The following is a 17912-nucleotide window of genomic DNA, read 5'->3' as shown; positions in this document are numbered from 1 at the left end:
TTGTTTTTACTGTAGTATTAGTCCTACATTTTTACATGTACTAATACAAAAACCTCTGTTTTGTAATTTTTTCTATGGAGTCCTGCTTTGGGTTAACATCGTAGAGGAGCTCCTTTTTTCAACAAAATTGTTTTAAATTAAAATTTTAAATGCTTTCAAATAGCTGAGTGGATTAAGAGCAATTCAGTTATGCATGTAACTATTTGTCCACATTGAAAAAATATATATAATGTGATTATATAGCAGGAGGAATTGAGAAAGTGTTGGTGACATCTTGAGAAAATATAGGCAGACCTTACTGTATACGGTGTATTTGCATATATCCTTTTTGGGGGGCAAACTGAATCATTTAAAGTGAAGTAGAGTTCTTAATGTAAAAAGGAGCATTTCTTCATTCATACTAGACAACAAGAAAGAAAAAATTACTAGGGTCTTGTCAAAAGGATTCAGGATTTAACTTGAAGAGGTTCCCACTGGACAACGAATATAACAGTAAGGACAACAATTGCGATTAAAACTCATTAAATGTTTAAACTCACACATTTGTAATGACATTTAAAAACAAATTAAGGGGCTCCTTGGGTGGCTTAGTTGGTTAAGTGTCCAACTTCGGCTCAGGTCATGATCTCACGGTTCGTGAGTTCGAGCCCCACATGGGGCTCTCTCCTGTCGGTGCAGAGCCCGCTTTGGGCCTCTGTCCCCCTTCTCTCTGACCCTCCCCCATTTGCTGTCTCTCTCTGTCTCTCTCTCTTCCTCTCTCTCAGAAATAAATAAACATTAAAAAAAATTTAGAGGATGATAAGAATCAGTTCATTATCTTAAAAACTGGCAAAAAAGCATTGAACTTGCTTTTGATACCACTAAGTAACCAAATAGTAAATGAGGGAAGACATCTTTTTTTTTAATAAAAAAAAAAAATGATTACTATTTTTTTTGAGAGAGAAAGAGACAGAGTACAAGTGGGGGAAGGGCAGAGACAAGGAGACACAGAATCCAAAGCAGGCTCCAGGCTCTGAGCTGTCAGCACACAGTGCACAGTCCAATGCAGGGCTCAAACTCACAAACCACGAGATCGTGACCTGAGCCAAAGTCGGATGCTTAACAGATTGAGCCACCCAGGCGCCCGAAGGGAAAACATCTTTTTATAAACATATTCCAACTAACAAGTGAAATGACAGAATTAAGATATGACCATTTTGCAATTCTGCCAATGAATTAACTGATCTACCTAGACATCGAACTTCAACAGCAGCACACATTGTGAAAAGGGGGACAACCAGAAATTACATGTCTCCTGATCAAGGGACATACCATCACCTATAGTTTTGCCAGAGGATCAAGCCTAAAGTCTGATCAAGCCTCTGGCATTTTTCAGAACACAGAGGAAAGAGAAATAAATTGAACTGCATCACGTGAATGCAATCAGCAAAAACCAGACTGTGGAAACTCTGTAGGTCAAATGGCCCTAGTTCATCAATAGATTAATTATAAGGAAAAGAAAGGGGGTGGTGAGGGGAGCCCATAGACTAAAAGAGACTTGAAAGATATATTTTTTCTAATGGACAATACTATATTGTAGTACCTGGGGACATTTGAGTGATAAAAGTATAAGGAAACACAGAGGATTGTTATGAAAGTTGGGATAGTGGTTACTTGTGAGGGGAAAAGGAGGGATGATTGGGATGGGACAAATGAAACGTTTTTCAGGACGGCTGGCAAACTATTTCTTGGTCCTGGGTGATGATTACAAAGGTAATCAGTAAATGTTATTTGTTTAATGGCATTTTCTAGATCTGTGTTTTATTTTTGCCTTTTTTGTTTTTTAACAAAAGTGAAGGTCTTAAAATGGGCGTTCACACCCAATGGTATCTATTTTGGAGCTTAGATTTTTGTAACTCTTAAAATGAAAACTTTGGTTTATTGGTGGCATTATGTTAATGATGTTTTTAAAAGAGATACAGTTTTTCATCTTTACTGCTTTAAAATCAAAATGCAAGTACATGGGTATTTGGGTATTGGGATCTTCTCCACTTCAGACTTTGCAGAGCCAGGTTTTTTTTGAAGGAAATGTACTGAAATTTACCAGAATCGTATCCTCTGAAGTGCTGAGTTGAGTCCATTAGAAAACTGCATTCCTGTAAATTGTGCTTCCACTCTTAAACCTGGAGAAGCATAATTCAAGGGTGGTGTGTTAACAGATGGTGATAAAATGGTGTATTTAGACAAAGAATGGCCAGGCAGGTGTGGATGGGGGAGAAAATAGGGAACAGAGAGGCCAGAGAGATGGAGAACAGACACTGTAGCATTGGAACATCTCTTGTTGCCTTTCTCTCCATCCCTCCATCTGTCTCTCCCCTTTTTGCCCTCTCCTCTCTCACCCTGTCTCACTTTCTTTCTCTCTTTTTTTTTTCTTTTTGATATAAAATGAGGGAAAGCAACACTGGCAGACACCATAACTATATAAAATTGCCCTTCCTTCCTCCTAGAATGCTGGGTGTTCAGCAGTTCCGATGTTTGGGACAGATCTTTAAGCACCAGGAACCATGCTTTACAAAAGAGAAAAGATGTTAAAATTTAGATTTTAAGAAAGGGAAGGTAAAAGCCTGGAATGTCTTAAATATGCTGAGATGAAGTTTTGCTGATTATTTATTGCAAAACAGGCTTCCATCTTCTTAAGATGATGGTTCTCTGTTCATAGATTAGAAGCCCTGCCCTGTGGTTTGCCCAGTGTTGAAGCTATTCCCCATGAATTTCAGGAAGTTAATGAGATTTTTTTCCTACCAAAACAGAAGATATGTCTGAGGACTCTGACAGCCTTCTACCCCTGCAGCTTTTCCCTTGCATCCTGTTAAAAACTTGGAAACCATAATGAATGTTTTTAGAGAGAAAATAAAATGAATGACGCCTGTGAATTTGTTTTAAATGTTGTTTATTTTAACAAATAATTTAGATAAATCTTTCCTGAAAAGGAAGAGAAATCATCAAGTTTCATCAATAATCTGGAGCTTTTCAGAGGATTACTTTGAAATACCTCCCTGCCAACTTTTCATAAATTGAGTATAACCTTTCTTTGACCTTATCACACATAATTAAATAGCTGTTGAAGGGTTAAAACCAACTAAAAAGCAATTGTGTATCTTGATCTCTATTCTCCTGCAAAATTATACAGGAAGTTTCTTTTGGTTCTCAAGCGGGGTAATTACAAGAGACAGTTACATAATTTACAGTTTCAATCTGCTTGTCCATAATCACACACTTCCACCTAGTTGTATATACCCCCATGAGTATCTGCCTTGTACTTTGATTTGTAAATGATGATTGCAGTGTGATTGATTGCTTGCCTGTAGCATATTGAATTGATTCTTAAAAATGAACTTTAGCTGTTAACATGTCTATTTGAGTTCCTGTTATTTATGTAGTTTGTGGTTCTTGCGTTCAAGCAGATGCATAGTAGTTAAGAAATTAAACTCCCAGAGCTTTTTTCCTTATTAAATTTAGAAAAGGGAGTGTCTGTATACAACCTAACTAGAAGAGTGCCCGGAACACAGTAGGCACTCAACTGTGGAACACACTACGAAACCATTCCAGTCCTTTGAAAGTTGAATGGAGATTCTTTGATTAACAGTGACCCCACAGTAAAAGGCTTACAGGGATAATATTGGTATATCGTGGCCAAAGCTGGGCTAATATTAATACATTGTTAGTGAAATCTCAACTCTTAAGTGCTGCTGGCATTAGGGAGGCGATCTCAACAGTGGACTTGGAGAAAGCTATCGCCTACTAACTGAAGGGGTAGTAACTGACGTCTTTAAATACTGCTGGTGATGATATTTCATACGGTTTTGTGTTTTCCAACAGCTAACGTCTAATTCAGCCAATTTGGACTTTAAGATTCCTGTAAGATCAACGGCTAGATGCCTACATGACACCTAATCTGCTGGCAAACCAGCCAGTCTCTTGGTTGAACACCTCATGCCACCCCAGCTTCCACCCTAGCCTGTATGTGCCGCATGTGTGTCAGAATGGGCTCGGTGGTAACCCTGTGGGGACACCACCATTTATCGCCAGAGGCTTTTTACCTCAAATCCTGTTTGAAAGAGAATGGGAGATAAATAAAAAATCAGCTTAAAAGAGAAGCTTTCGATTTCTGTAGACCAGTGGGATAGGACTTTGTCTGGATGACCTGAGGAGAACCGAAGATAGTTTCTTTACCTTTACATTTTTAGCATTAATTGATCGATCAGATTGGGTGATGGTCTGTGCTTTGATTTTAGAATGTTATCTCAAAAACTGACAGATTCCCTTTGAAATGTAATTCAAAAACAAAGAAAACTTATAGAGAGATTTGTATTCTCCACTTTTTCCTTTCTTCAATCTTGCTCTATATCTGTGTTTGCTGTGTGAAAGCTTATCACTTAGAATTACAACATTCTTCTGTTTTAGAAAATTATAGCTGGTACACACACACACACACACACACACACACACACACGATTTGGGGCGGGTTGTGGGAGAACAAATGGAAAGGAGAGTCGCTTAGGGCTTGGTTCTGAAATCACTGGCAGTGTCCACGCTTCCCCCTTAGTCTACGGGTAGGATTAGACCCTACAACGAGATGTGAACTATCACAGCTACACCCACAGAACCTCAGACCTATAATAGTGAGCAAAAGAAACTCTAGTTTTTGCTTTTATTAGCTTACTTAAGGAACATTTCCATTGTAATGTTTTAGCAACAGGAGAATGGTCTTACAGGTGAGGCATTACAAGTTATATGCAATTATTCTCTTGGAGCAGTTGCGTTTTTTGAAGTATGCATGTTTTTAATGCAGTGTTTAAAAACTTACAATTTCTCAGTGGTAAATTTTTGTTAGCAGGATTTTGTTTCTTAGAAATTGTGAAAAATTTAACCGAGTTTTAACTTGGAAAAATTAAATTAATTTCTGAAACAGTTTTTCAGATTGAATCTCTCACATGGACTTTTACCTATTTATAAGAAAGGAAATAATTTTAAAATGCCAAATAGTTTCATCTTAAGAATTTTGTGTGTGTGTGTAAATTTGTTTTTCCTAAAACGTGCCAGGATTTAAAAGTGATTTGAGCTGTGGAAAATCAAAAGAGGTCAAAGAGGAGGGCATTATTCTGACATGTCTTTCAAATTTGTATTCAAAGGCCATGATAGTGCTTTATCATTACCTAACTAGATGTGCCTCTGGGGGTGAATCAGAGCTTTAGTTAGATTTGTAATAGGCAGTGGGCTTCATGAAGAATGTGGTTACTTCCCAGTTATATTTAAAGAAAGTTATTTTTAAAAATTCCTCCCCAAACAGTTTAGTTTGGGAATAAGTGATATTGACGAGACCTCTTGTTCTGTTATCATTTAAACCTTTGTCAGCGGTGCAAGGAAATTGAGAGAGACTGAATCTATTTCATATATGGTCATTTTCTTGGAACAGAAAATTATATTCTCCTAATCCACCAGGCCAGAACCTTGCTGGTGTGGTGACTCAATGCCATATATAAACAAATATTCCTTAAACGTCTAAATAAATAAAACTCCTGTGAAGTCTGTCACAGAGCTTTCTTTCCCCAGTGACCATCTCCTCCCTAGCCTCAACTCTTAGATGTGTCCATTTCCCCCAGGATTCACCATCTACTTGGATTTGTCATTAGTCACCACTGCTACTAGCATAGCCCTTTGGGGTGGCAGAGGTGGAGAAGGGGGATTGGTGTTTACCATTCTGGCCATGGTGTCATCCTCGGGACCCTTTGCTTAATATAACCCGTAATGCATCTCTGACCAGACTAGCCTGAAAGAAGCAAGAGTTGAGATTGGGGTAAGGCACAGACATCTGTAGTTTGTAAAAGCCCCTACGTGATCCTAATGTACAATCAGGGTTGAGAACACTGGGCTAGCCTAGAGGATAAAGAAAGGAGAAATAGAGACATTCTTGGTGATTTAGATTATCAGTTACACAATTACCATTAATCATTTTTGGCCTCTGACTGTGTCATAGAGGTCTGTCTCTGGCCCTGGTCATCCTCAATTCAGAAGCTTGTTCACAGGTGTTTCACCCTCCTCAAAGGGCACCACAGAGGGAGGAGCATCCTCTTTCCTGCTGCCTGATGCCCTATTTGTGCATCACCTATTTCATATAATAGGTGAGTTCCTACATTCCCTGGGTGACTGACGTACAGAATGACCACCTCCTTCAAGGGAATCCACACCCAGTCACAGAATCATGGAACTCATCTGTTAAGTTCCAGCATGATCTGTAGGTTGTGCACAAACATACAGCGGCAGGGGAGTCATGCCTCTACCATACACACCTTCCACTGGGTAGGGTTGAAGAAGCATCATTCCTCTTGCAGTGGACTTGGCCAGGAAGCCGGGGGGGTGGGGGTGGTACTCAATTCAATAAGAAAGTCTAGAGGTACCTCCACATAACTGAGCCAGAGCCCAGTATCCTAAGCAGTCTATGAGGAGCTTGTGAGAAGAGAGATCTTAAAAGGGCACTTAGAGAGACAGTCTAGTTTGTGACCCAGAGTAACCAGCCTTTCTTCCCCAGAGACCCGCTGTCTCCTTCCTCTGGGTTTCACAGGCTCAGACCATTTTCCCAGGGACACACTTGGGTCTTCGAGAACATTTGGGTCTTTGTTTCATCTGTCCTGGGACTGTCTCAGGGTTCTTCTGACGCCCTCAAGCAGTCATTGTTATTGTGGTTTGAAGGGCTTGCTGTTTCCTAAGGATAGTCCTTGAAGTTAAGGACTTAAGGGCCAAAGGGAATTTGGGGGGCACAGAACTATTCTTGCTGTGAACTGCAGTCGCCACTTTCTTAAGATCATTATTGAGGCAGAATATGTGGGGGTTTTTTCATGGCTTCTTTCTTTAATTAAATTTATATTTGGGTGGTTAGCTGGGGGGTAGGGGGAGGAGAACTTTTGTCTGAGGCACTGGAGTAAATGGAATGATTTTCAGATGCCTAAGGGAAAAGTAAGAAAAGCTCTTCTTAATCTGACCCTATAGAGCAGTCAGTCTTCTTCCTTTTGTCCACGTTTCCTTTCCCCTACATGAAGTATACCTGGTCACCCAAACGATCACCTTGAAATTTCATTCATTTACTATGTTGAACAATGATAATAGCTAACACCTATGTTGTGTTTCAGTAACATGCCAAGCATGGTTCTGCATCCTTTGTGCTTATTCGTTTAATTCTTACTATAACCCTAAGAGATAGGTATGATTATTCTCCAAATTTTATTGGTGAGGGACCTGAAACACAGAGAGATTAAATAACTTGCCCAGCCAACGTCACGTAGTTGGTACATAGTAGACCCTGGATTCCATTCCAGGCAGTCTGGCTCTAGCACCCTTGCTCTTAACCAACCTGTAGTGCCTCTTATGACCTGCCATACTTTATTTAGTAAATGCCGTATTGTTTTAAAATACCTGTGGCCTTGGCGCCCAACTTTTAAAAATTCTTGTCAGTTTTTATGTAAAGCGGATAGTCTCAAAGTATGATCCGGGGATCCCTAAGGCCCTTTTAGGGACTCTACAAGGTCATAACTATTTTCAAAGTAATACTAAAGTACTACTTGTCCATTTCACTCTTATGAATGTACATTGGCATTTTCAAGAACTTTCATGACCTGTGATAATCACAACAGATTGAGTACCAAAGCAAATATGAGAACGTAGCTTCTCTCTTAAGCCAGACATTGAAGAGATTTGGAAAAATATGAAACAGTGCCAGTCTCCTCACTATTTTTTTTAATTTTAGACAATATTTTTTCGTAAAAAATATGTTAACCCTTAATGGGTTTATTGGTTCTTAATTAATGAGTATTTGTCAAATTTCTCTAAAAAATTAATAGATAACGGCTCTTATAAACAGAAGCTCTTAAATAATTTTTTTTTTTTTTAATGTAAAGAGGTCTAGAAACCAAAAACTTTGAGAACCACTGATTTAACATATAAACCCTTGGAATGCAAGTGTGGCCCATAGTATAGGAACTTGTTAGAAATGTAGGGTCTCCGGCCTACTGAATCAGAATCGAGTTGTAATGAGAGGTGACTGTATAATGAAGGTTGAGAAGCACAGGCATAGAATTTATGAAAAAAGCCACTCAGCAACTCAGTGATCTCTTGCTAAATATCAGTCTGGTGGGGCTTTGGAGATTCCTGGACCCACTTCTCTACCACCAAGTTGCTGGGTGAGGAAGGTCTCCTCGCCAAGCTGAGATTGTTTAGTCCTCCCATCCAGTGGCTCTCCTATTGCATACGATGGTTTTAACATCCTCATCAAAACTAGCAGCTCCATAGCAGAATTTATAGCAGTGGTCCTCAAATTTGTGTGCATCATAACCACCTGGAGGGCTTATTGAAACGGAAGTGCTGGGGCCTTCCCACAGTGTTTCTGGTTCGTAGGTCTAAGAATTTGTGATTTTAACAAGTTACCGGGTGATGCTGATACTGCCAGTCTGGGGGACTTCTATAAGAAGTAGACTGAGAAGTCTGTGGAAAAGTCAAGCAATATTTCCTCTAAGTTGTTACGTAATTAATTACTTCAAGCCCATAGAATTGTGAGAGAAATGTCTTAAACATTCACATTTTCAAAACCAACCTCTTAAAGTATAAAATATCTCAAAAATTCAAAATTTCCATTTTTGCTAGGGAGGCATCTATATCTTTTAATAAATGGATGGGTGCCTGGGTGGCTCAGTCGGTTAAGCAGCCGACTTCGGCTCAGGTCATGATCTCACCGTCCGTGAGTTCGAGCCCCGCGTCGGGCTCTGTGCTGACAGCTTAGAGCCTTGAGCCTGTTTCAGATTCTGTGTCTCCCTCTCTCTGACCCTCCCCCGTTCATGCTCTGTCTCTCTCTGTCTCAAAAATAAATAAATGTTAAAAAAAATTTTTTTTAAATAAAAAATAAAAAAATAAATGGAAAGTAGTAAGGAATCAGGCAGGTCACAGGTCATCTGGAGCACTCTAGTTCTCTGAAAACAGTAGGAAGAGTAAGGTTCAGTTTCCTTTTTTACTAATTGCAAAATCATCACAAAATTTCAGCAGGTTCTTTATCACTATTTAAACTGATAACACGCCATTCATCCACTTGGTCACAGGGCTGCTTAACCCTAGAAACCAGTAACAGATGACACAGACCAGTGAATTTCCATCCTTAATCATGAGATACATGGTTAGAGCCATCTGATTTCCTCTGCTCAAGACCTGCCATAAATCCCTGGCCTGGTGTCAGTTCCCAGGCTTGCAAACCCAGTGCTGTCTACTGATAATGAACCTTTCAGCAAGGTTTGCTGAGCTAAACAGGTGTCTGATGAAAGGTGTGTAATCCTTGAAGATTATCTTCTCCTAAAAGCAGCCAGTAACCCCAGACTCACACAATCCAGACAGATGGGAATTGGGAGTAGCTTGCCAGAGTTCACACTTTGTATTTGAGGAGGTTCATATGGTTTGGTTCCAGATGGTAGAAGATGAAGGTGTGCAGGAGTGAAGAGTGGCTGCTTTTGTGGGGGGAAATCCTTATCCATGAAAATTATTCCACTTCTGGTCCAGCCTACAATCTTGAAATATTACTAGTTTAAAAGGAAGGAATGTTTCACATTAAACAAGGGTTAGCCTTGCAGTTAATACGCTGGGAGCTCAATTAATTTGGGAATTTAGGTCTGCAAAAACAAATCTTGACCTTGTCCAGATAGTTCCTTCCTTATCCTAAAAGATCTGTTTACACAAAGGCAACTTTCTACCACTTTAACCATTTCAAACACAAGCAGTCATGATTCTCTTCCTACAAGTAGGTCAGCCTTAACAGAGGTGAGGTAAATTTGGGTCCTACGTAATCAGTACAGCTTAGACATGCTTACCTTTTGCAGACACAACATTGGTCTTAACTTTCCCTTTAAGCAAACACCTTGATAATCTTTTGAATTAGTGTGTGGTCCATACACCAAAACTGAGACCTCACCTTCCATTGGGTAAGTAGTTCCAGTGAAGCAAAAGAGAAAGCCACCTTTCTGTAGTATCAAGATAGTTGATGTGGGTGAAGAGTTGATGGGCCATTTTCCAATTACAAGTCTCCTGATCACAGAATAAGTGCTGTTCACCTGCACCTCTAGCTCACAGACAATTTAAAGGTAATAATTTCACCAGCAATTAATTATACTGCAGCTACTGGGATTTGTCCTCCAAACACCACTTTGTTTTTAGTCTGAACAGCCAGGTTTCCCCAGAGATAGTTCAGGTTTTCTGATTCAGAGTGTCCTCCGTTAAGGAAAGGTGTGAGAGGGGCACCTGGCTGGCTCAGTCATTTGAGCGTCTGACTTCGGCTCAGGTTATATGATCTCACGGCTCATGAGTTCGAGCTGCGTATCGGCCCCAAGAGCCTGGGGCCTGCCTTGGATTCTGTGTCTCCCTCTCTCTGCCCCTCCCCTGCTCGTGCTCTGTCTCTCTCTCAAAATAAATAGACATTAAAAAGAAAAGGAAAGGTGTGAGAGCACCATGGGAATCTGTTCACCAGGGGTGTAGTGTACTTGTTTCAGATCTTCAGGATAATACACCGGCTTCCAAGATAAGTGCTTTTTATTTCCCTGCATCTTACATCAATTATTTGGAATCTTTTTGGTAAGTTAAATTTAAGAGCTGTAACATTAAATCACCACATCACTATAATTACTCAACAACTAAATGAACTAAATGTTCTTACCAAAAATTGTTCTGTCAATTGGCTATATAGTAATTCTGATTTGAGGAGCCTAAAAAAAGTAGAAGGAAACAAAAGATGGCTAGAAATTCATTATTTAAATCATTCCGTGTTAAAAGGTCAGAGTAGTGAAGTGCTACCAGCTACAGCTTTTTTTTTTTTTTTTAATGTTTATTTATTTATTTTTGAGGGAGAGGGAGAGAGAAAGAGACAGCATGAGCAAGCAAGGGGCAGAGAGACAGGGAGAGAGAATCCCAAGCAGGCTCCACACTATGATTGCAGAGCCTGATGCAGGGCTCAGAGTCACACACTGTGAGAACATGACCTGACACAAAATCAAGAGTCGGATGCTTCAACGACTGAGCAACCCAGACGCCTTCCCAGTTACAACTTTTTTGAGGGAAAGTGCTGCAGGTAAAATTTAAATTCTGTATTGCAGCAACCTAGTCCACCTATGGAGTAGACGTGGACATTTTTTCTTCTAAGCTATCCATTTTAACACATTACAAGTGATTTCACTTAACTAGTAAGGAATCAGAAATTTACCTTTGGTCATTCTTATTTTGGAGATGAATTGCATTTAATCTAAACATTTCTCCTTTCGGAGGAGACTTCGTGGACTCATAAATGGCTCTCAGCTTAATGCAAGTTCTTTCCATTGCTATAAGACCCTCAAGGGTCTCATGAGTCAGAGAAGGAAAAACTAACATCAGGCAATGCAGTGATGCCTTTGGACCATGGCATTGTGTGGTCTGAAATGCTGGTGCACATCATCCCTGAAGACCTGCTTGATGTTTTCTAGTTGGAGTTTTGGCTTGCAGTTTTTCTTCCCCAGCACCCAGGAAATTACCACTTGCTGGCAGGTGTTGGTAACCTTCCTGCTTTGTAGCCTTCACTAGTGCCATATGGAGGTGTTTGCTGTGAAAATCCAGTGGGCTTCCCGGGCTCAATGTACACATGCTCCCTGCCACCACCTCCCCAACCCCCTTCGAGTCCCAGGACTCTCCCGTGGCAGTGTCAGCCACAGACTGCGGATTGTGTCCGAGAGTGTCCCAAGAGACAGCCACTTAGCGAGGTGGGAATTGCAGGTGCTGAAAAGTTTATGCCTAAAGGCTCTCCACAGACCCCAGGTTGCCTGAGAGTTCCAGTGGCCTGACCAATTTAGGCTGAGGCCATGATAAGCTATATTTGTACTGCCTCGGGGTGTGAAAACATGAGCAGCTGTATAAAATATGTTTTGGGGGGATTTTGGCTGAGCCCAGGGTAGAGACTGAGGGAAGAGAAGACAGAACAAAGAAATCCATGTGCTTCCTGGGTAAGACTGCTCATAGTAGAACCTAAGGCAGGAAGGAAGGGCACATACCGCCTTCTGACCACTTTAATTGTATAGAAAGCTTTCTGCTGAGCTGAGAGACTGAGGCTTTCTGTCCCTAACTGGGAGGTTCAGATAAGAACCAGTGAGGGACTGCGGATCAAGGGGATAGTTCCACAGCCATGGTACTATGGTCCTCTCCCCTCGCAGTAGTACAGAGCCGGGTCCTCCAGCCAACTGAGTAGATTTCTCAGCATGTGCCAAGCACTTAGGAGGCAGGTGATGGATGTGCCAATTATCTGTGCTCTGGGGTTTGGGCACTCTTTGTACTTGAGCGACAGAGAGCTCTTCTCCATATTGACAGGGCATGATCTGGGCTGGATTCAGCACCGTGGTCATCACTGTTAGCATTCCGGACACACTGCTCTTGAAAGCCTCTGGATGCAGCTGAATGACGTGTCGACAGTGGTTTGACTGTAAAATTTGGTGGTGCTTGTTTACCATTCAATCAAATACATTACTCTTAAGCATGAGTTAAAGAGACAAATAAGTCAAAAGACTGCAGGAAAGCCTAAAGTTAAATGTGTGCTTATTCTTTATCATGGCATTCAGATTAAAACCATCAAAATGCAAAATGCTGTGGTTACACCCCTATAGGGTGTAGGTCAGTTTGGGTTTCTTGTTCTATATTTCTGCATTATTTACAGTGATTTTGAGGGATAGGAAAATGCATCAGAGGCTTGATTTTGTCCTTCTAAGAAAAAATCCAAAATTGAGAAAATTCTTGAGAATGCAGCCATTTTGGAAATGTAGATAAAGAAGAAAAATGCTGAAGATTTGGGTGGTTTACAGAGCAGCATGATTTTGTAATTGCTGCCACCTACTGTATGTGGTTGATGTTTGTTTAAATTTAGGAAGTTCATGAAGGTGAGGCTATTGAAATTGATAATTAGAGCAAGGTAGACATCATTAGTTTACAGCATTCCTTCTCTACTCCATAAGTGGCTCTTAATTACCAAGACAGCCGCCAGCTTTCATTCATTACCTTCAAGTGGATTTAAAGTTTTAAATCATTTAAAAAATCCCTTTGCCAAGAACCTTCACAGTAATGCTGCAGAACGCATATTCAGAAGCTTACCATGCTCGGGGATTTCCTGAGTATACATAAAACAGTTTGTTTTAAGGAGGTTGTTTTGTTTTAATTTGTGGGAGCAACATTCTGGGGTTGGATTATAAATTAATTTACATGAAAGAGGTGAAAATAGAGCTAGTAGAGCTGATGTGAGTTGCAGCAGTCGACTTAAAAGACATTCTTTTATTAGTCCTAAAACAAAGCTTCAGATCAGCCGGCTAGTTAAATGTAACAAGCAATATAGAATCTGAGTCAACAGAGACCCTTCTCTTTTATTAAGATCCAGCTGTCAAAGGGTCATTAGGTCCTTCCTGTGGAAAACAACTTGCCCATTAATGTTTAGGGTGGTCCCTTGACAGGATTTCTAAGTGCCTGACATTTCGATTTTGAGAAAATCTAAAGCTGGTGGGAAACTTGGATGTTGAAATTTATCAGAAGTAACGTCCTCAACCTTAGCTTTGTTAAATATGCCATGACGTATATTTGAAATGCAGCCTCTAGCAATGTGAATTGACTTACGGTGCTACTGTAAAGGATTCATAAGCATAAACTTCATGGAGATCAAATCACTATAACTGGGAAGAGACTGCATACATAAAGTTTGATGTGATGTTTTTACCTTATTGCTACTTATATTATTTTGAGGGGCCCCTATCCCAATGTCTAAAAACACCACGGTGAAGTCATCTTTGGCTTTTTCTGCCCTAGGCTATTTGCTTTCTAGAAGAGAAGGCCAAGCAGGGTCTCCTGAAAAGCCACTCTCCGATCTGGGCCGTCTCTCCTACCTGGCCTATTGGAAGAGTGTCATCTTAGAATATCTCTACCACCACCAGGAGAGGCACATCAGCATCAAGGCGATCAGCAGAGCTACAGGCATGTGCCCACATGACATCGCCACCACTCTGCAGCACCTCCATATGATTGACAAGAGGGATGGCAGGTGAGTACCGATGCCGGGGCATCACTGGCTGCCTCTCAAGCATCTTACACCAGAAAGTGTCCCAGGAGTTAGGTGGCCTCATTCCAGTTTAAGATAAGAGGTTCCCCCAAAGGTATTATCAAAACCTTTCTCCTAAACAGAAAACAGGAAATGATACTGTTTTGCTGGTCAGATTTCAATTTGCTATATTTTTTCATTGATGAGCTCTCTGATTTTTCCTAACCTAGTAGCATTTGTCAACGTGTGTAGGTGAAATGAAATTTCAGCTTTTGATTGCACTTTGTTCTGCCTCATCACATTACAGATTTGTCATCATTAGAAGGGAAAAGTTGATACTGGGCCACATGGAAAAGCTGAAAACCTGTTCCCGGACCAATGAACTTGATCCAGAGAGTCTAAGATGGACCCCAATTTTAATTTCTAATGCTGCAGTTTCTGAAGAAGAGCGCGAAGCTGAGAAAGAGGTAATGATTGACTTCGTCTGCCTAAGTTGTGTGACTTCACTCCTGCAGCATTCTTAGGCTGAGAAAGTCATTAACATCGTTGTCAAAGGCTTGGTTATGTAGAAAGAGCTTGTGAAATGATATGGCACTAATTTATCCTAACTGAGGTTGCATGGTAAGACATGATAATTTTATTGAATTGAGTATGAAAAATGAAACATTTATCATTGATCACAAAGCAGCATTTTTCACTACTGACAGCATGTAATCAGATCACATTTGGTGCTGAGCTCCAAGGCTGCAATGTCAATCGATTCTTTGTGTTTATGAACTTGCTTAAAGTGCTCCATGCCAGTGAGCATGTAATGTAGTGATAAAGGACTCAAATCAATTCGCTGCATCATTAATACTGCTAAATATCCCATGAAACCCAATCTTCTTTGATTTGTTATCCTAACTGATGCAAAAGAGTCCTGAGATGATGCAGCTGGAATGTTGCTTGGCTGGCTGACTGTTCTGTTCAGAAACAACTTAAGAGATCCTTTGCCTTTGATCCTTAGAGGCTGTCTTAACTGCCCTTTCACTGGCCCACCATTTTTACCCTCCCCCCCCCCCCTTAGGCCGAGCGGCTAATGGAACAAGCTAGCTGCTGGGAAAAGGAGGAGCAAGAAATCCTGTCCTCTAGAGCGAACAGTAGGCAATCACCTGCAAAAGTACAATCGAAAAATAAATATTTGCATTCCCCGGAGAGCCGGCCAGTGGCAGGGGAGCGAGGACAGCTTATGGAGCTGTCTAAAGAGAGCAGTGAAGAGGAGGAAGAGGAGGAAGAGGAGGAGGAGGAGGAGGAAGAGGAGGAGGAGGAGGAGGAAGAGGAAGAGGAGGAGGAGGAGGAAGAGGAGGAGGAAGAAGAGGAAGAGGAGGAAGAGGAGGAGGAAGAAGAAAATATTCAGAGTTCTCCTCCAAGATTGACTAAACCACAATCAGTTGCTATAAAGAGAAAGGTATGTGTGTTTAGATTTTCAGTGAGTCAGTTTCAATCAAATCTTATTTGTCATTGCAAACATTCTATTAGTATTTGTTTCACTCTCTATTCTTTAGAAGTAGTCTGTATTGAGTCCTGCTGATCATATATCATCATCCTTTATCTTACAGTCATGATTGTGTTTACTTTTTGAGGTTAGTGCTGTTTTGTTAAAGGAGGGACAGGCGGGCTTCCTAGTCTAGTAGTTACTGCCACCTGCTGGTTTGTGGGACTAGAGAAGTCAGGCTATGCGAACAGAAAAGGACCCTGGAGAGCACTTCAACCACCCTTCAGTGTGTTTTGATGAAAACACCAAAGCCTAGGAAGGCTAGGAGACTTGTCCAAGGTCATACAGCTCCACAGAGATGGAGCTAGAGCCAGATCAGTGCTCAGACTCCAACCCCAGCACTCCTGATAATATTATTTCTTATCATAATATTCTATATTATATAGATTATATTATTTTATATTATATAGATATAAATAAATTTATTCTATATTATGTAGATAGATAACATTATATTATAATATTCTAACAATTCTATGCGAAGAACAAGAAAAATATTATCAGAAAAATATTAATATTTTTCTTGTTCTTCGCATAGAATTGTTAGAAGGTACTTCAGGCTCTCCATACTGATGCTGATGTTTTGCATTGGTGGCCAAGTACACAATTGCTCATAGCCTGGTGGTCACTGTAGATATACCTTGTGCACAAGGTAAAAAATTGATCTTGTCTTTAGGTGATTGTTTAACCCAGATCTGATATTTTTGTCTTCAGTATCTATCTGTGACATAGTAAGGAACCAGATATTATTAGTATAGCTAAGACTTACAGAAATAACACAAGTTGCAGCTCCGCCCCAAGGCCATCCTATGTACTGTGCGTCAAAGTACCTGCTGTTGTAAATCCCAGCTTGGTGCGCTTTCTTCTAAGCCTGATAGTCTTTTAATGGAAGGGCAGCTGTGGGGAAGGGGTAGAAAAGAGCTCTCCATAAAGTAAACTTCAGACTTGTGAGTAATCTTGGATTTCTTACCAGACAAATTTATTCAGGTATTATGTATACTACAAAAGAAATCTGTTTTAAAAACAACAAAACCAGGATTATCCAAGGTACGATATGGACTCCCATCATATAAATTGATTCAATTTAAAGAAAACTAGTTCTTTGGGGTGCCTGGGTGGCTCAGTCAGTTAAGCGTCTGACTTTTCGGCTTGGGTCGTGATCTTGCGGTTCATGTGTTCAAGCCCCGCATCAGGCTCTGTGCTGACAGCTCAGAGCCTGGAGCCAGCTTCAGATTCTGTGTCTCCCCGTCTCTCTCTGCCCCTCCCCTGCTCACACTCTGTGTCTGTCTCAAAAATAAACAAACATTAAAAAAATAAAGAAAACTAGTTCTTTACATTGGTTGTACTCACGTTTGGGAAAATTAGTGAGTTAGGGAGGGCAGGCCAACTGGGAGTGTTAATAACCATAAATGTTAATTACAGAATATGATTATCAGGTTTATACGTGAACATTCAGAGAGTTAATGTGAGCAACAGTAATTCTTGGATACAGTTTACTTAGACTTTGAGTTTTTGTTGTTGTTGTTGTTGTTGTTGTTGTTCTTTAGAGAGAAACAGAGAGAAAGAATATGTGAGCAAGGGAGGGGCATAGAGAGAAGGAAAGAAACTCAAGTAGGCTCCATGCCCAGTGCATGGGGCTCAATCTCATGAACCGTGCGTGAGATCATGACCTGAGCCGAAATCAAGAGTCGGGACACTTAACTGACTGAGCCACCCAGGCACCGTAAGAGTTTGAGTTTTAACCAAGCATATTGAACCTTCTTTGCAATATATTTTAAATAATTTTTCAGGCCCACTATTGACACATTCCATTTAAGCAGCAAATCTGTTATTCCTATATTTTAATTTTGTTTCATTAAATGCTTTTTTGCATGGGCAAAAGTATTTTATAATTGCTACCAATCTGTAGTACAGTCAGAAAAAAAATTTTCGTATCTTCTATAAATAGGACAGATTTCACATGTCTTTTAATTTTTTAGATGCCTTGTATAATAAAATACTTTATAAAGTTGTCAGTTGCTGACATCCCTGTAGTCACCAATACATGACTCTCTTAACATTTTAAACATTAAATAATCCTTTCTTCTAGTACCCTATCTTCTTCCCTTTTCATTGTTCCTGAAGTCTTATGAAATAGGGAACAATTAGGTTAACCTTGTATGCCATCAAACTTCCTGTAGCATTTTGCATAGAGAAGGTGCTCCTTGAACAGTTATCAAGTATTAAATGAGTGACCCAGTGGCTAGTTGGTTATTGCAACATTTATGGAAACATTTGTGT

General features: G+C 40.3%; 1 protein-coding gene across 5 annotated transcripts in view; it reads left to right on the top strand.

Annotated features, from left to right (window-relative positions):
* KAT6B (lysine acetyltransferase 6B) overlaps nucleotides 1-17912 on the top strand; it is a 189646-nt gene that overhangs the window by 164422 nt on the left and 7312 nt on the right. For all 5 annotated transcript variants that reach the window (XM_030334026.1, XM_030334025.1, XM_030334027.1 and 2 more), the window contains 3 exons: nucleotides 13870-14101; nucleotides 14406-14565; nucleotides 15165-15545. In XM_030334026.1, coding sequence (XP_030189886.1) covers nucleotides 13870-14101; nucleotides 14406-14565; nucleotides 15165-15545 — 773 coding nt within the window. The remainder of the gene's footprint in view (nucleotides 1-13869; nucleotides 14102-14405; nucleotides 14566-15164; nucleotides 15546-17912) is intronic.

The sequence above is a fragment of the Lynx canadensis genome, chromosome D2, assembly GCF_007474595.2.
Source record: "Lynx canadensis isolate LIC74 chromosome D2, mLynCan4.pri.v2, whole genome shotgun sequence".
NCBI classification, from domain to species: domain Eukaryota; kingdom Metazoa; phylum Chordata; class Mammalia; order Carnivora; family Felidae; genus Lynx; species Lynx canadensis.
This window is presented reverse-complemented; position numbering and strand designations above follow the sequence as displayed.